Source organism: Cariama cristata, unplaced genomic scaffold (genome assembly GCF_000690535.1).
Source record: "Cariama cristata isolate BGI_N322 unplaced genomic scaffold, ASM69053v1 scaffold13939, whole genome shotgun sequence".
Lineage (NCBI taxonomy): Eukaryota > Metazoa > Chordata > Aves > Cariamiformes > Cariamidae > Cariama > Cariama cristata.
In genome coordinates, this window is record NW_009637527.1 from 8,341 (window position 1) to 22,190 (window position 13,850).

Below are 13,850 nucleotides of genomic sequence, written 5' to 3' on the forward strand. Positions count from 1 at the left end.
AAAAAAAAAAGTCATTGTGATGTTTCTTCAAAAGGAGTTGGGCTGGAAGTTGAGGTATTGACTTGTAGTACTTTTACACCTTTTATGAACTATGGGTATGTGCCTGTGTTTCTGGAGGAAAAAAGCAGGGTAAAAGCATATTAAAACAGTTCTCAGACTTTTCATACTTGTGTCACTGGCCATCAAAAACCTCTTTGGAAATGTTGAGAAGGACATTACAGAACTACATCCATACTAAAGATACTGAATGGTAACTCACCAAATATGAGCATTTTTCTACCTGCCAATGTTATTTAGCACCACAGGCAGTGGAGGAGCATGGGCCATTGCGTCAAGATGTGCTGGCAACAGAGCAGAACCCCGTAACGGGTGATGGTTTTTGGCACAAGCAGAAAGGTTTGTTGCTGTGTCTTTATTACTGTGTTAACAAGAGGTAGACCTGGCATTTGTCATATGCCAGCCTTTTTCATATCCTTAAACGTCATTGAGGGGTAAAGAATTAATATATCGATCAGCTACTTCAGACGAGTGCATTCAGATGCTATAGTTGTGATCTTATTTGCAGGTGCTGATAATCATAGAAGCAAGCAGGCTTCTAATGTGTGCTAGCAATAGTACTGAAACGTTTATGCAAGCGGAACTATCAGGTGTCTTTGGGATGCCATCTATTTAGCTTTCTTTACTCCCTCCTTGTTGTGAAGGAGTATGTTTAATGGGAGTTGTTTGAGCATAAATGTAATGGAATAGAAAGGAGAGGGAATCGTGATGCCAAAGTAAGGGCAGGAAGCTGTTTTCTTTTTCTGGTTTAGGAGAGCTTTTTGTTTCCAAGTTTTGTATTGCCTGCTACACTTCATTAAATGTTTTATTAGGTGCTCTTGGATTTAATATTTCATATACACATATGTAGAACTTAATTGTGAGAAATTCAATAGGCTTAGTGTAGTAAGAGAACAGTATTGGAGAGTCAGGTTTACAGGTTAACTTGTTTCCTGCTCACCACTGCCCGTGGTTTGATAAATGTTTGAATTTATGCTTTTCTGAGCAAGGTGAAAGCAGTCCTTTCCCAACAGCAGAAAAGAACTTTACATGGGACTTCATTGTCATCTTTTCTTTCTAACGCACAGCTTCTGGCTAGTTATTGCTATCTGAAAAATTAATCTGTGATTTCTCCCTGCCCCCCCTCCCCCTTTTTCTTTCTGTAAAACAAGAATAATTTGATGATTTGTCCTTTATAGGTCACTCTTAGAAGTTCTTGTTTGCTATTCTGTACAGGTGCTGAGAAAGTATATGGTAAATGTTGGGATAATTACCATTTTCTAGAGTAATATTTGCAATACTTCACATGGAGATGCAAAATAAAAAATTCACTGGTGTTGTTTAGTTTAGTATATGAAAGAAGATTAAGGGATGGCTGATAATGGGGAGGTTCTTAAATGAACAGGCACAGAGATAAAATTGTGCAGTAGCTGAAAAGGGATGTGCGTCTGTGTGATATCTGTCTATATCCATATATATAAAAATAATACATATTTAAATCACTAGGACAATTCTCTGTCCCTAGAAATAAACTAAGACAAGATGCTTTTTCAAAGGAATATTATGATATTTTTCTAGTTTAAACAGGAATCAGTTCTGAGTAGTCTGTCTTGCATAACGCAGGGTATTGATCCAATGATTGCTGTAGTCCCTGAACTGTATTATCCGAGTCTGTTCTAGCTGACAATATTTTTAGCAGAGACATTGTGCACCTATTCTACTGCGAGATTAGTTCCAGTATGGTACAGTGCATTGGTGTGCCACCACTGGCTATTTTAACCCTCTCTAATTAGACAGCTTGTCCTTGTGTGCTGAGGCAGAATAGATTTAGGGGATTACGTTTCATGCGTGTGGCCTGGAGGCTCTGCAAAGTACACGTAAACAAGAGTTGGGTGTGTTCGTGCTTTGGAGAGGAGGAGAGGGAAGGATGCAAGGCAAAATGTTGTTTGGGCGGTTGCCACATCTAAGGAGATGTGATTGGAAATAGGTAGAAAACACTTGATTGTACACAATTAAGAAAGTAGCCTGAAAAACAGGCAAGATGAGGCCAAGTAGAAGACAAAATGGGTGAAGTCAAATTGGTCCTGGAGAAAAATCCCAGTGGCACACTGCCAGGCTGGGAACTGGGCAAAGAGAGGTGCTCAAAATGAACTCTGTCACATTTTAAAGCATGGGTGCTGCCTGCTTTTGCTGGCAGAAATGACCACATTAAGACATGAGACTGGGAAAGGTTTGGCTATAAGCAGAAGGAAAAATCAGTTTCCCAACCGATGTGGAGGAGAAGGAGATGTTCCAAGGGCTGGTGCTGGAGCAGAATCTGACTTGCTTGAGGACTGTTACTTGCCAAACCGCACTTTCAGTGCAAATTGTAAGACTGAGAGCCACGAGGTTCAGGTAATCCACTTGGTGTTCATAAGTGGCCAGAAATCAGGTTGAAGGTATTTGCTTACTCATTAAGGTCATCACATTAGCTTTATCCTAAACTTATCAAGACAGCTATATAGATTTCAGAGCATGAAGTATCCCTTGAGCATAACTCAGGTTGGGTGATGAAGATCTCTTGTCTGCACATCATTTTTTGGGGAAGATGTCTTTCAAACCTGACACAGCTGTGATCTCTCCCTGGTTGCTACGTCCCAGCTCTGTGGCAGAGTGGGACATTGTCTAAGAGCAATTACAAAATGAGAAGAGAGTCTGTCTTTGGAGTGAAGCTTTCCAGATATGGCGAGTCTTGCTTTGTTTTTCCTTTGTGCTGCATACGTGCTGGTGAAATGCTACTTTTTCTCTTAGCACTGCCTTCAGATTCAGTGGTAAGTTAGGGAGGAAGGACACCATCATTGCTGCTGGGTCTCTGGATGTTGTGTTACAAGCTTACAAGGGTAAGTGCTTGAGCCGGTAACAAGTTGCTAGTAGTGACACAGCTGAGCTGATAGAAATCTGGTGTCTGGAATGGTATCTTGCTGTGGCCTGATGATGGTCACCCGTAATGCACTTGCAGCTTGCTGTTGTGCTGGGTTTCAGAGCAGCAGAGCGCTCAGAGCTGCTGCTGGGCTGCAAGGCTGGGAGGCTTCTCATGGGAAGTCTCTGCAGGACGACATCGAAACTGCTCCCTTTACAGTCCTGTCATCGCTGTAATAATTATACAGATCATCGGTATTTTAGGCATGCTGTTCCTCTTTGTGGTCTCTCTGAACCTTTACTTAATAGTAGAAAGGAGAAAATTATTCAGCACCTGTCATAATTGCATCAGTTCCTCAGTGTTTAAAATTAATTTTGAACATTTGTTTGTTGTTTTTTTTTTTTTTTAAAAGAATGAAAATACCTGAAGAAAAACTTTTTAAGTTGTCAACCTTCATTCTACAAGTCAGTGCTAAAAGCCTTTCAGAACTGGGGAGAAGTCAGACTTTTGGGATGCAGAAAAGGTTACTTGATTTTGAAAATGTATTTTCTATCTCGATTTTTAGAAGAAGTCTTTCTAGCCTTTCTTGTACTAGAAAATAATGGGAGAAGTACCTCTGGAGCTTTAGAAGCCCTCAGAATTCATGCTTGTAAGAACAAATTATTGCCTGTGTGGTGTCTGCTGTATTAGTGAAAGAAGAGTGCTTAACCTGAAAAGGAGGCTTGCCCTTCGACTGACTTCATGGCATTAAAATAAGGCAGTAGAATAAACTAGCGAGTTGGCATTTTCTAAATACTAAGTGTTATAGATAGCATGCTACAACGTTTTATTTGCTCAGCTTTCCAGTTGTGTAGAATGCTTTTAGGAAAGGCATACGATTAATTTCTCTTTGACTTTCTCTGCCTAGAAATAAAAGCTATTTTATTACAAAAAGTTAATTAATTTAGAAGAAAGTAACTTTATGAACTTCTGTACATGTTTGTCAGGTTTTTGTGTTCAGTGGACACAGGTGTAGTGGATCAAGTTAGTTGTTAGTGAAGGAGATATGTAAATCCTGAATTACTTTTAGCATCTTTATTTCATTTAAAAGAAAGAAACTTATGATAATGATTGTATTGTTAGAGAGAAAAATCTGTGACCTATATTACACACTCAGTGTCCTTAAATGCAAATACTATTTGTAGAATATTTATGCCTATTTTACACAAGATATAATCTTTCCCTTAATTATGTTTTTTCAAAGGTTTGCTTAATTTCCACTCCACACTAGAGGGTATGATGCTGACAAGGGAGGTACCGCCTAATCATTAATGAACTTTGCATCAAGGGACTAATATGCAGAAAACCTTACAAATAAATTATGGTCATTGTCTAGCATCACACAGTGGGATGTAATGAAAACTTCAGAATAAGTATTCTGAAAAATACTTCTGACAGCAATGCACATCCCTGGGTGAAAAATTTGTAATCTGCAATAAAAAGAAGATATATCATGGTCTGATTTTTTTTTTCTATAGGGTATTTCTAACTTGAACTAGAGTATATGTGTGCTGATATAATTTGAATTGGTCTGCAGCAGTCCACTCAGTTGTTGGAGACTAACTCTGCATCAGCAGGCATTGGCACGATCACGATAGATCCGTAGGTAGCTTTGGGTCCTTATGTTTCCATTAGAGTGTATTTGGAGTGGAGTGTTTTGGCTTAGTTTCCTCCAAAAGAGGTATAATTTGTGCATGCTGAAACTGCTCTGTGATCCAAACCAATGTGTTAAGCGAAGATGTCAGGGGAATTTGCTTCAAGACAGCACAGCTACTCCAAACCAAACACCAATGTAGACATGACTGTTAAAGCACGGAGTATGAAATGAGCATGTGCCTTTGAAGTATACTCTGTCTATACAAGACTTCAACTTTGTCATTGTGTGACTGAAAATAGCCACACTGAGGTAAATATAGGTACTTAAAGTTTGATACAAATGGAAAATCCATATAAAATATTACATGACTTTGTACGTAGCTGTGCTGCTGATGTTTTATCATCCTTATATATAGCCTTATTTATCCTCTGTCTTTTAAGCTGCACATGTATGTGTTTTTTAATTTGGTGCTGCTTTGAGAGCTTGAAAACACTCATAAAAAAGGTAATTTTGTAAACAAACTATTAGTTGATTACAGCTAGAATAATACATGATGTTGGCTGGAGTTTTTCTTCCTGATAGTTAACCATTAAACCAATTGAATTACAAACTTCCATAATCTTCTTTAGTCACAGAACCAGTACATGAATTCAATTTTGAGCAGACTGCAAGAATATTAAGAATGCAACGGAATTAATAAAATGATAGAATATAAGAAGTCTGAGGTAGCTGTATTCTACAAAGTAGTTTGTCATAAACTGAACAAACTGAAATAAAAGCTGGAATTTGTCTCAATGGAGAAATAATGAGGAATGAGACACTCTCATCTCTACAGCTTGTTAGATATTGTTCTTTTTCTTTCCTTTGAAGGTATACTGCTTCACCGAAAGTAAACGTTTCGCAGAAGTGTTCTGTCTGTGACAAAGCTCCTTTCCTGTGAAAGGAAAAGAAGAAACGTGAACCTTCTCCTTGCTTTCGTAGCAAGGAGGTTTCCATTTAAGATGATATGTAGGCTTTGGGGGTCCTTGCTCCCAAATTACTACTTAAACTATCCTGCATTTTTTCCAGATTTCTCTTGCTAGTTAAAAAAAAAAAAAAAAAAAAATCAATTTTTTACAATGAAAGCATGAAGAAGTCTGATAAAACGGGAAAGCTTGATTTCAAAGTCTGAAATGACTCATGCAAGTTACTCTTTAGTAAAGCATAGTACGCGTACAGAAACATTCAGGGTTCTAGGCAGGTCGCCAACTTGAAGTTGGCAGGTGAACCTTCAGGGAAGATAACATCATCTGCATGAACAGTTGTATCAGTGGGGCTCTGATACAGTCAGTACTGTGGCTCAGATAGCTGGAAGCTTCCTGGCTTGATGAAAAATTCTTGGTTTTCAGTCAGTAAGGAATTATTTTCAAATCTTTTTCTTACATTGTTTATATACTGCTCTTTCTGATGATGAGAATTTCTAATAGTTCTTTTTGTCTCTCCCAAAACAGAATTAGACCACAGCTAGCCAAAGAGAAGATTGAAGGATGCCATATTTGTACATCTGTCACACCTGGTGAACCTCAAGTGTTCTTGGGAAAAGACAAGGCCTTCACTTTTGATTATGTCTTTAACATCGACTCGCAGCAAGAAGAGATTTATATACAGTGTATAGAAAAACTGATTGAAGGTTGCTTTGAAGGCTATAATGCCACTGTCTTTGCTTATGGCCAAGTAAGCTTTACAATTTTATTTTAAAGCATCTATTTTGGAATAAACAGTTTCTTGAAGCTGATCTTTGTCTTAAATTTTAGAATGCATGAATCTGTTCTTTAGCACTGTGGTTTTATTTTAAACAAGGTATCTTATAGGAGACTGTTTAGGAGTTAGTATAGATTCTGTGCAGAATGGCAATTGAAACACAGAAGATATGTATATATAGGCAGTAAGTCTGAATTAATAGTAATGCTGAAAATAGCACAAGTCCATATAATTCCTGAATTCACCTCAGTGCAGCAGTACAAATTAGTGACTTCATCAGTTGATACATAGAGATAGATTGTACCGAGATTCTTTTCTGAACAATTATCCATCCCTCTGCATTTTCAGACACTTTTGGGAAGAGAAGCTTTTTTTAAAAATAGATCCTAGGGAACTTCAGGCCACACTGTTTGTTTGTGGGCAAAATGTGGAGATCAGATTCCAAAGTCAGAGAACTTTTCATAGAGAACGCACCCTCTCAGTACACTGGGCACACATTTTACTTCTCAAAGCTGAAATATCATTGAGCACAATGTAGAGAATGTGTTACTGTCTTCTGAATGTTCCTTTAGGAATAGATTGCATAAAACTTGGTCTTGGATGATGAATTTCACCACTGTTAAATGTCATTTCTCAAGTTAGCTAGCTGAAGTTGTCCTAGCAAAAACAAAGCAATCTGCAGATCCAGTTTAGTAGATTATGTTCAGCTGTGTGCTACTATCTTTGTCTTAGACTTGACCCACTAATTAAGCAAAAACACAGCACTAACTTGTCGTCTGTGGGACTTCACATTTAATTATTTTCCTAGTGAAGGTACAGCCTGTATTCTTCAGTGCTGTCTATAAATTAAGAACAGTGGTAATATTCTACCTGAGATATTCAGACATCATAATTAAGGGAGTCATTTGATCTACTTCAGTAAAGAATTGCAAATGCTGCTTCTACCTCCAAAATATATGCTTTAATTAACAGTCTCAGTTGGAAACATTAACTATTCTTTTGACCTCCAGACATGATGGCTCAAGGCTGATGTAAGCAGCTTAGGGGAAGTTTGTAGGGGAAAGGTTATGAAAGATTGATCTGATGCCTACCTTCTTGTGTGTGATCTGTGGATAAACAGAGTTTGTCCAATTTCTGCTGTCTGTCTATTTTTCAAAATGACCTGTTTATGTGCATGTTAAATTGTAAAGATGACAGACTTAGTAGTCACTATCTAGCACCTAGTTTTCACAAACTGCATTTCTCTGTGATGTTTCACTACTATTAATGTGTGCTAGTGACTACTCCTTTTTCAATTTAGACAGGGGCTGGCAAAACATACACCATGGGCACTGGATTTGATGTCAACATAACAGAAGAGGAACAAGGCATTATATCGCGTGCTGTTAAGCATCTTTTCAGATGTATTGAAGAAAAAAAACAAGCTGCTATTAAACAAGGACTTCCACCTCCAGATTTTAAAGTGAATGCACAGTTCTTAGAGGTAAATATGATCTGTGTTTGTGTGTGTAACTTCATGTATATTTTTTTTTTTTGGAAAGCCAATTAAACTTCTTTTTCTGGTTGCTACTTTTACATTCTTTTCCCATGAGATGTTTTGAATTAATCTTCAAGATTTCAAAAGGAAATTTAGTGGAGTTTGCTTCAGCTCTTCTGTTTATGAAAAAGAGCCTTTTTATCTTATTCCAATAATTTTAGTAGTTGCCTTTACAGTGTTATTTTGAAGTGTAGAAATAGTTATATTAGTCGTCATTTATCCCTTTGTGCAGCACACATTTGTTTGTGGAGCCTGTTGCTCTTGCCTGTTTGCAATTCTTTACAAAACCTTACAGCAAGAAACTATAAAAAAAAATAAATCAATTGTACTTTGTGCATTTGAATAGTGACCGTGGTTCACCTGCCTTTGTCACTTTGCCATAGATTTCCTTTGCTTTTGAAATCTGTTCAGGAGACTTGTTATATTCCTTTCTCCAAAGAAGAAACCTAGCATAAAAATACTTCTTTCTGTGGTCTTCAGTGGTTTAGGATTGGGCTTCTGTGTCATTGTTCCCTCTTTCATTAGACCTAGAGAAAACCTGGGTCAGTGCTGTGGAAAAACTGTTTCCTTTGTGTTTGCTTGTGGACGCAGCTACTGGTAAAAGCCCATAACATCTGTGATCTTTCCGACCGTGCAGTAGCTGTTGGTTTGTCTTGCAGCTTTTATGCTGTGCCTCCTGCCCATGGAACTATTTTTTTAAATTGATTGATTTGGGTGTAACGTATTTACATTCATTACCAAGCTGCAGAATCTGATACTTCAAGCACGTAGAGAGGAAGAACTGATTTAAGGAAGAACAGGTGTAAATGTGTATTGCTTAGATTGGTATTTGCAACTTTACTTTATCTACTTTGAGGCAGTGAAAAAATGCAAATTTTATATTACCCAAGAGAAAAGCTGTTGGTTTTATTACTGCTGAAGTAATCTAGGTCCTTTAGCCATATGTTCCTACAATTATTTTAGGGATTAACAAGCTGACATTAAGTTTTGCGCTAGTATAGGTTTGTCACTGCTAACCTTAAGCAGAACTTTCTGTCGCTCTGGCTAATGTTTGCCTAGAGAGAGTCTAGGCTTGACCGTGGGCCGTGGGAATGCTGTACTCTTCTGTGCTCTCTGTTTGAACGTCGGGGAGCTGCAGCTTCATTTCTGCTTAGGCAACCACAACAGTAATAGTGTAAGGAGGAGTAACCAGTGTCGTTTCTGAATTCCTTGTGGTTTTTGACATAATGTTACAGACGTGACTGCGAGAGTCCCGAAGTGCAGAGCAGGAACTGAATGTTACAGTGATAATTGTATGCGGAATTGCAGCCTTTAAGTTTCAGACAAAATGTACTTTCTAAAACCTGTCTTATTTATCTAATTTAGAGAAAGGTTAAATGATGTATATAATGTATATATAATAAATGATGTGTATAATAGTTTCTCCCTTAACAAAATGTCACTTTTTATGGTAGATTTTTTTTATTGTACTGAGGCTAAATTGCAGCTTTCCCAGAAAGAGCTTTTTCTGATTAGTTATTATACACTATTCTTGTATCAGAAAGTGTCTTCTGCCTCCCATCCTATCTACCATTAGAGCTGGATTACATAAACAATAATTTAGACATCAAACAAGTTGAAGCAAGGTTTTATTTTGAAATAACTTTTGAAGTCTGACTGCTGGATAACTGTTGAGAACAGTGACTTCTATTTGCTACTTTCTTGCTTTTCTTTAGTTTGCTGCCGTCTGCCTCTCCTAAGTCCTTGCTTTCCTGCTAACTCTTGCAAGAGACAGGCATATGCAGTCCCATGCAACTGTAGGTGCGTTATCAGGATCCTCTCTAAATTGTGGCATCAGTTTGTTTGCACTTAGCAAAGTAAAGTGTTAGTAAGAAGGCTCCTACTTAGAATATTTATGTCTAAATAAATTCCTTTTTAATATTTAAAGAATTAGAAGCATCACATTCACAAATGCGGAGCCTTTTCTTCTCAGGGATGAATTTTCACTTGCGAGAGGAGCAAGCCTCTTGCTTTCAGTGTATGAGAAAGTACATTGGGTGAATACAGATCTATTGCAGTAGTTCTTTGGCTTTTACCTAGGGACTTTGATCAGGGATTTAATCAGTCTGGCCTAAGTTCTGCTGAAGTGAAGTGATGTAACCAAAGTAAAAACACTGGAACTGTTCCTGTGTACATCAGCAGAGACCTGAGCCATAAGATTGATTCCCAGTGGGATGCTGCTTTTTCTGTTGTTGGGGTGGGTTTTTTTTTTTGATATTTGGCCTGATGTCTTCAACTGGATCTAAACACCTTTCCTCAAACTCCGAACATTCTTATGAAATGATAATCTATCTCCTCTAATACCAATAACTGCTTAGTAATTTGTGATGTCTTTCCTGGTTCCCTTGTAATTTACTGACCTAAAAGCCTGATGTGCTTAATGATGCAGAGTAGAAAGACTACTAAATGTAGATGTACTTACCTTCAGGAGACCCAGTGAAACAGGCAGTAGATGTTAAGCAGCCTGAAACTTGTAATAGTTGCTGTTGCTCATGTGATTGTGCCTGAAAGTTGTAATTAAACGTGGGGCACCAAAGTGTAGGCATCGTATAGAGGAAAGTACAAAAGCCCTGCTCAAGAAACCATGCCGTAGTATTTTTGGTCTGCTGGTTGGTGTCTTTAATAAGCAGTTTGCACAAAAACTATTATATGTTAAATTCCTTCCAGGGCAGGAACAATTTATCTAAATGACAGACATGTAATTATTAAGGTGTGAGAGAGGAGATGAGAAAAGGTGTGATGGCAGGGAGAGCAAGTGGCGTGAGTTTGAAGTGTTTGGAGGAAGGTGCAGCCAACGGAATCAACAAAACAAAAGAAAAACCCAAGGTCAAACCTGAAGACAGCAGGTGCCTGCCACAGAAACCACTGCCGACGTTGTTCTGCTGCCATCGAGTGCCTCCCCTTCCCTGGTCCCACCAAAGAATTTTCTCCCAGATCTGACCATGCGGAGGAAATTGCTGCTTCTTTGGGTGGCATAATAGTAAAGCGTACAGGTGACTTAATTTGCAGCTGCTCTGTCTATTGTCCTGTTGTCCTTGTAAGTTTGGATGTTTCACAGCACCCTTTTTTGAGAGCCTTCGCATTTGGATTTTTAGAACTTTCTCTGTTTCATGCATAGATTTGTTAGTCTTTGGAGGAATTCCTTCCTAAAGTAATATACATTTTATGCCTTTTTTTTTTTCTCCTCAGCTTTACAATGAAGAAATTCTTGATCTGTTTGATACCACACGTGACATTGATGCAAAGAATAAAAAATCAAATATTAAAATCCATGAAGATAAAAAAATTTATACAGTGGGTGTTACAACCCGAACTGTGAATGGAGAATCTGAGGTGATAACTGAAAATAAATTATTCTGTATCATACCAAGTACAATCTAAAAATCTTGTCTGTATGTTTTGATAAGCAGTTAAAAATAGAAGTTATGCTTGCTAATACCTTGGATAAAAAATTTTTGTTTTCTTTAGTTTCTGTAGCCTTAAATCTGATAAATGTTTGATATTAAGTGCATACCGCTTTCACTTAATACTAGAAATAGATTTTTGCTAATAATATAATTCTACTGGGAGAGTAAACTTTGACATGTGCATAAATCTGATCTCCCAAATCTTATATATGTTATTTTTCCTGTGACAGGAACACTTTGCATTATGACTGATGTGAGGTAAACTGCAGTTCATGTGCATTGCAAATCTGAATACAAATGTTATTGTACTGTACATTTTTGTACAAAAAGTACAAAAATGGCACATTTTTGCCACAGGTGAGTGGAAGGAAGGAAGATTGCCATGTTACCACCGGGGACAGTAAAAAGAGGGGTACAAAGATTCAAGTGTTTTCTTTCAGAAACCACAAAAAATACTTTTAGTTTGCTTATTTAAGAATCTTTGTGCTTTTTGGCATATAGGAACTGAAATCATAGCAAAGAGAAAGAGCTTATTTATATCTGAAACAGTAAGTGCTATAGGAACACTTTTTATTTAAGCTGCAAGCAATGCAATGTACTACTTCTCTGTTTTCTAGATGATGCAGTGCTTGAAGCTGGGCGCTTTGTCTCGAACCACTGCCAGCACTCAGATGAATGTTCAGAGCTCACGGTCACACGCTATCTTTACTATACACTTATGTCAAACCAGAGTCTGTCCTGCATTTAACACTGTACGTATCTTTGCTGTTATTAAACTTCACTTTAGTAACCATTTTTCAAAATGTGAATATTGTTTTGGCAGCCACTGCTATTTGAATTCCATTTAGTAAAGATGCTAGTCATCATCATGCTCCATGAATTTGCTAAGCATTATAATAATTTGATTTAATCTGTGCATACGTAACCGTCCTCTAGCCAGAGGCAACCATAAATGGCAGCCTCTTACATGAACCTACCTATTCTCCTCTAGCGTCGTCTTCAGTATTTTGTTGCAACATACACAACTAAGAAAGTTAAAATGTAATTTGTCGTTAATTTGGAAAGTATTTTTAAGTGTCTTAGTAGTTAGTGGGTTTAAGCTTGCAGTCAGCTACCTGAAAATGCTTGGATATTCCAGATCAAATGTTGATATCCAACAAGGAGCAAGTAGAAAAACATTTGAATCTGAGGCTTAGTGTATTTATTTTAAATAGATATATATTTGGGGTTCAGATGTTTTGTTAAGTCTATGCACTTAACCTGAAATTTAAACTATGAATGTACATGGAGCTGTTCTGTAGATGATTTTTTTATGTGACTGTTCAGTTGTTAGTTGCTGTATCTTGCAAAGAAGAGAATTCCATATTACTGAAAACTGTAGTAACTTCAAGGAGACTTAATTGGATTATTTTAAAGATATCAAAATTTTAAAATATTTCAGTAAACTCCTAAGTATCTGGCTAGTGTTTTACACCTAGATATCACATTTTTAAGCATGTTGGAACAGTGAATTGGATTTGTGGTGCTTTTTTTTGGTGGGAGGAATCGTTCTTTTTTTTTTTTTTTAACACTACCAATAATCACTTTCAGGCAAAATGAGGGTCCCTCCCTGGTCCTTTGTGGTATGTAGACCTGCTTTATACACCTGTTAAAAGCACTTATTCCTGCTTTCCACGCTGAAACTGTGGATCTGGTGGTGCGGGCAGCTGTCTGTCTTCTCACTCGGAAGGGACTGGCATCGCACTCGGAGCCTAGACAGAGCACCTTGGTCACTGTGTGTCTGCTCAGAGGTTTTGTTGAAAACTGTCCGTGTAGCTGGGGAGTGAGAACTCATCTGGGAGTCTCATTTCCCACAGGCTGTCAGCACAGCAACCCACCTGCGCTGGTGCCCTTGCAGCCTTCCCCGCCAGCCGAGCCACCTGCAGGGCTCTTGCCTGGCTCTGCCTGGTTTTTAACGGAGGCTTGTGTTAGAGGAATAGATAGCTGCCTTCTGCCTTGTGTCAAACTGTGTTTTGTTCCTCCTTTTTTGGGGGGGTATGAGCAAGATAATTTGACTGTCTGGGGCTGGGCATTGCTAGATCCTTAATCTGTGAAGACGGCACCGTCTTTATTCCCTGTAGTGTTTAGCAGAGTAGAGGTTAGACCTGACGCTGGCCTCTGAACGTTCCTGGAATATAAATTAATATGAGCTATTATTAGGTGGCCAGGAGAGATGCAGCTCAAGTTTCTGTAGACAACAGTTTTGGGAGACCTTTGTTACTAGGGCAACGCAGTTTCTCCTCCTCGGATGACAGTGTTGGCTGTGTCCCCTCTGCGCGCGGTGGCCAGTGCCCGGTGTGGGCAGGCGGCCAGGGCTGCAGTGCACGGACACACTGCTCCTCGTGCTGCGTTCGCACCATCCATGCTTCTCGGAAGTTTCTGGATGTACATTTGACTTACTAAATAAGCGAGAGTGAAAAGATGCATTGATCATTACTTTGAGGGCTGGGAAAGAGAGCGCAGTCTATAGCAGTGTAAATGGCAAAATATCGGAAATAGCGATTTCCGGTGTTGTGG

At 38.4% G+C, this 13,850-nt stretch overlaps 1 protein-coding gene across 1 annotated transcript in view; it reads left to right on the forward strand.

Annotated features, from left to right (window-relative positions):
- Positions 1 to 2,235: 2,235 nt before the first annotated feature.
- KIF21A (kinesin family member 21A) overlaps positions 2,236 to 13,850 on the forward strand; it is a gene marked incomplete at its 3' end in the record, with an annotated part of 55,835 nt that continues 44,220 nt past the window's right edge. The window contains exons 1-6 of the mRNA XM_009708374.1: positions 2,236 to 2,430; positions 3,058 to 3,167; positions 6,062 to 6,284; positions 7,612 to 7,794; positions 11,077 to 11,220; positions 11,912 to 12,046. Coding sequence (XP_009706676.1) covers positions 2,236 to 2,430; positions 3,058 to 3,167; positions 6,062 to 6,284; positions 7,612 to 7,794; positions 11,077 to 11,220; positions 11,912 to 12,046 — 990 coding nt within the window. The remainder of the gene's footprint in view (positions 2,431 to 3,057; positions 3,168 to 6,061; positions 6,285 to 7,611; positions 7,795 to 11,076; positions 11,221 to 11,911; positions 12,047 to 13,850) is intronic.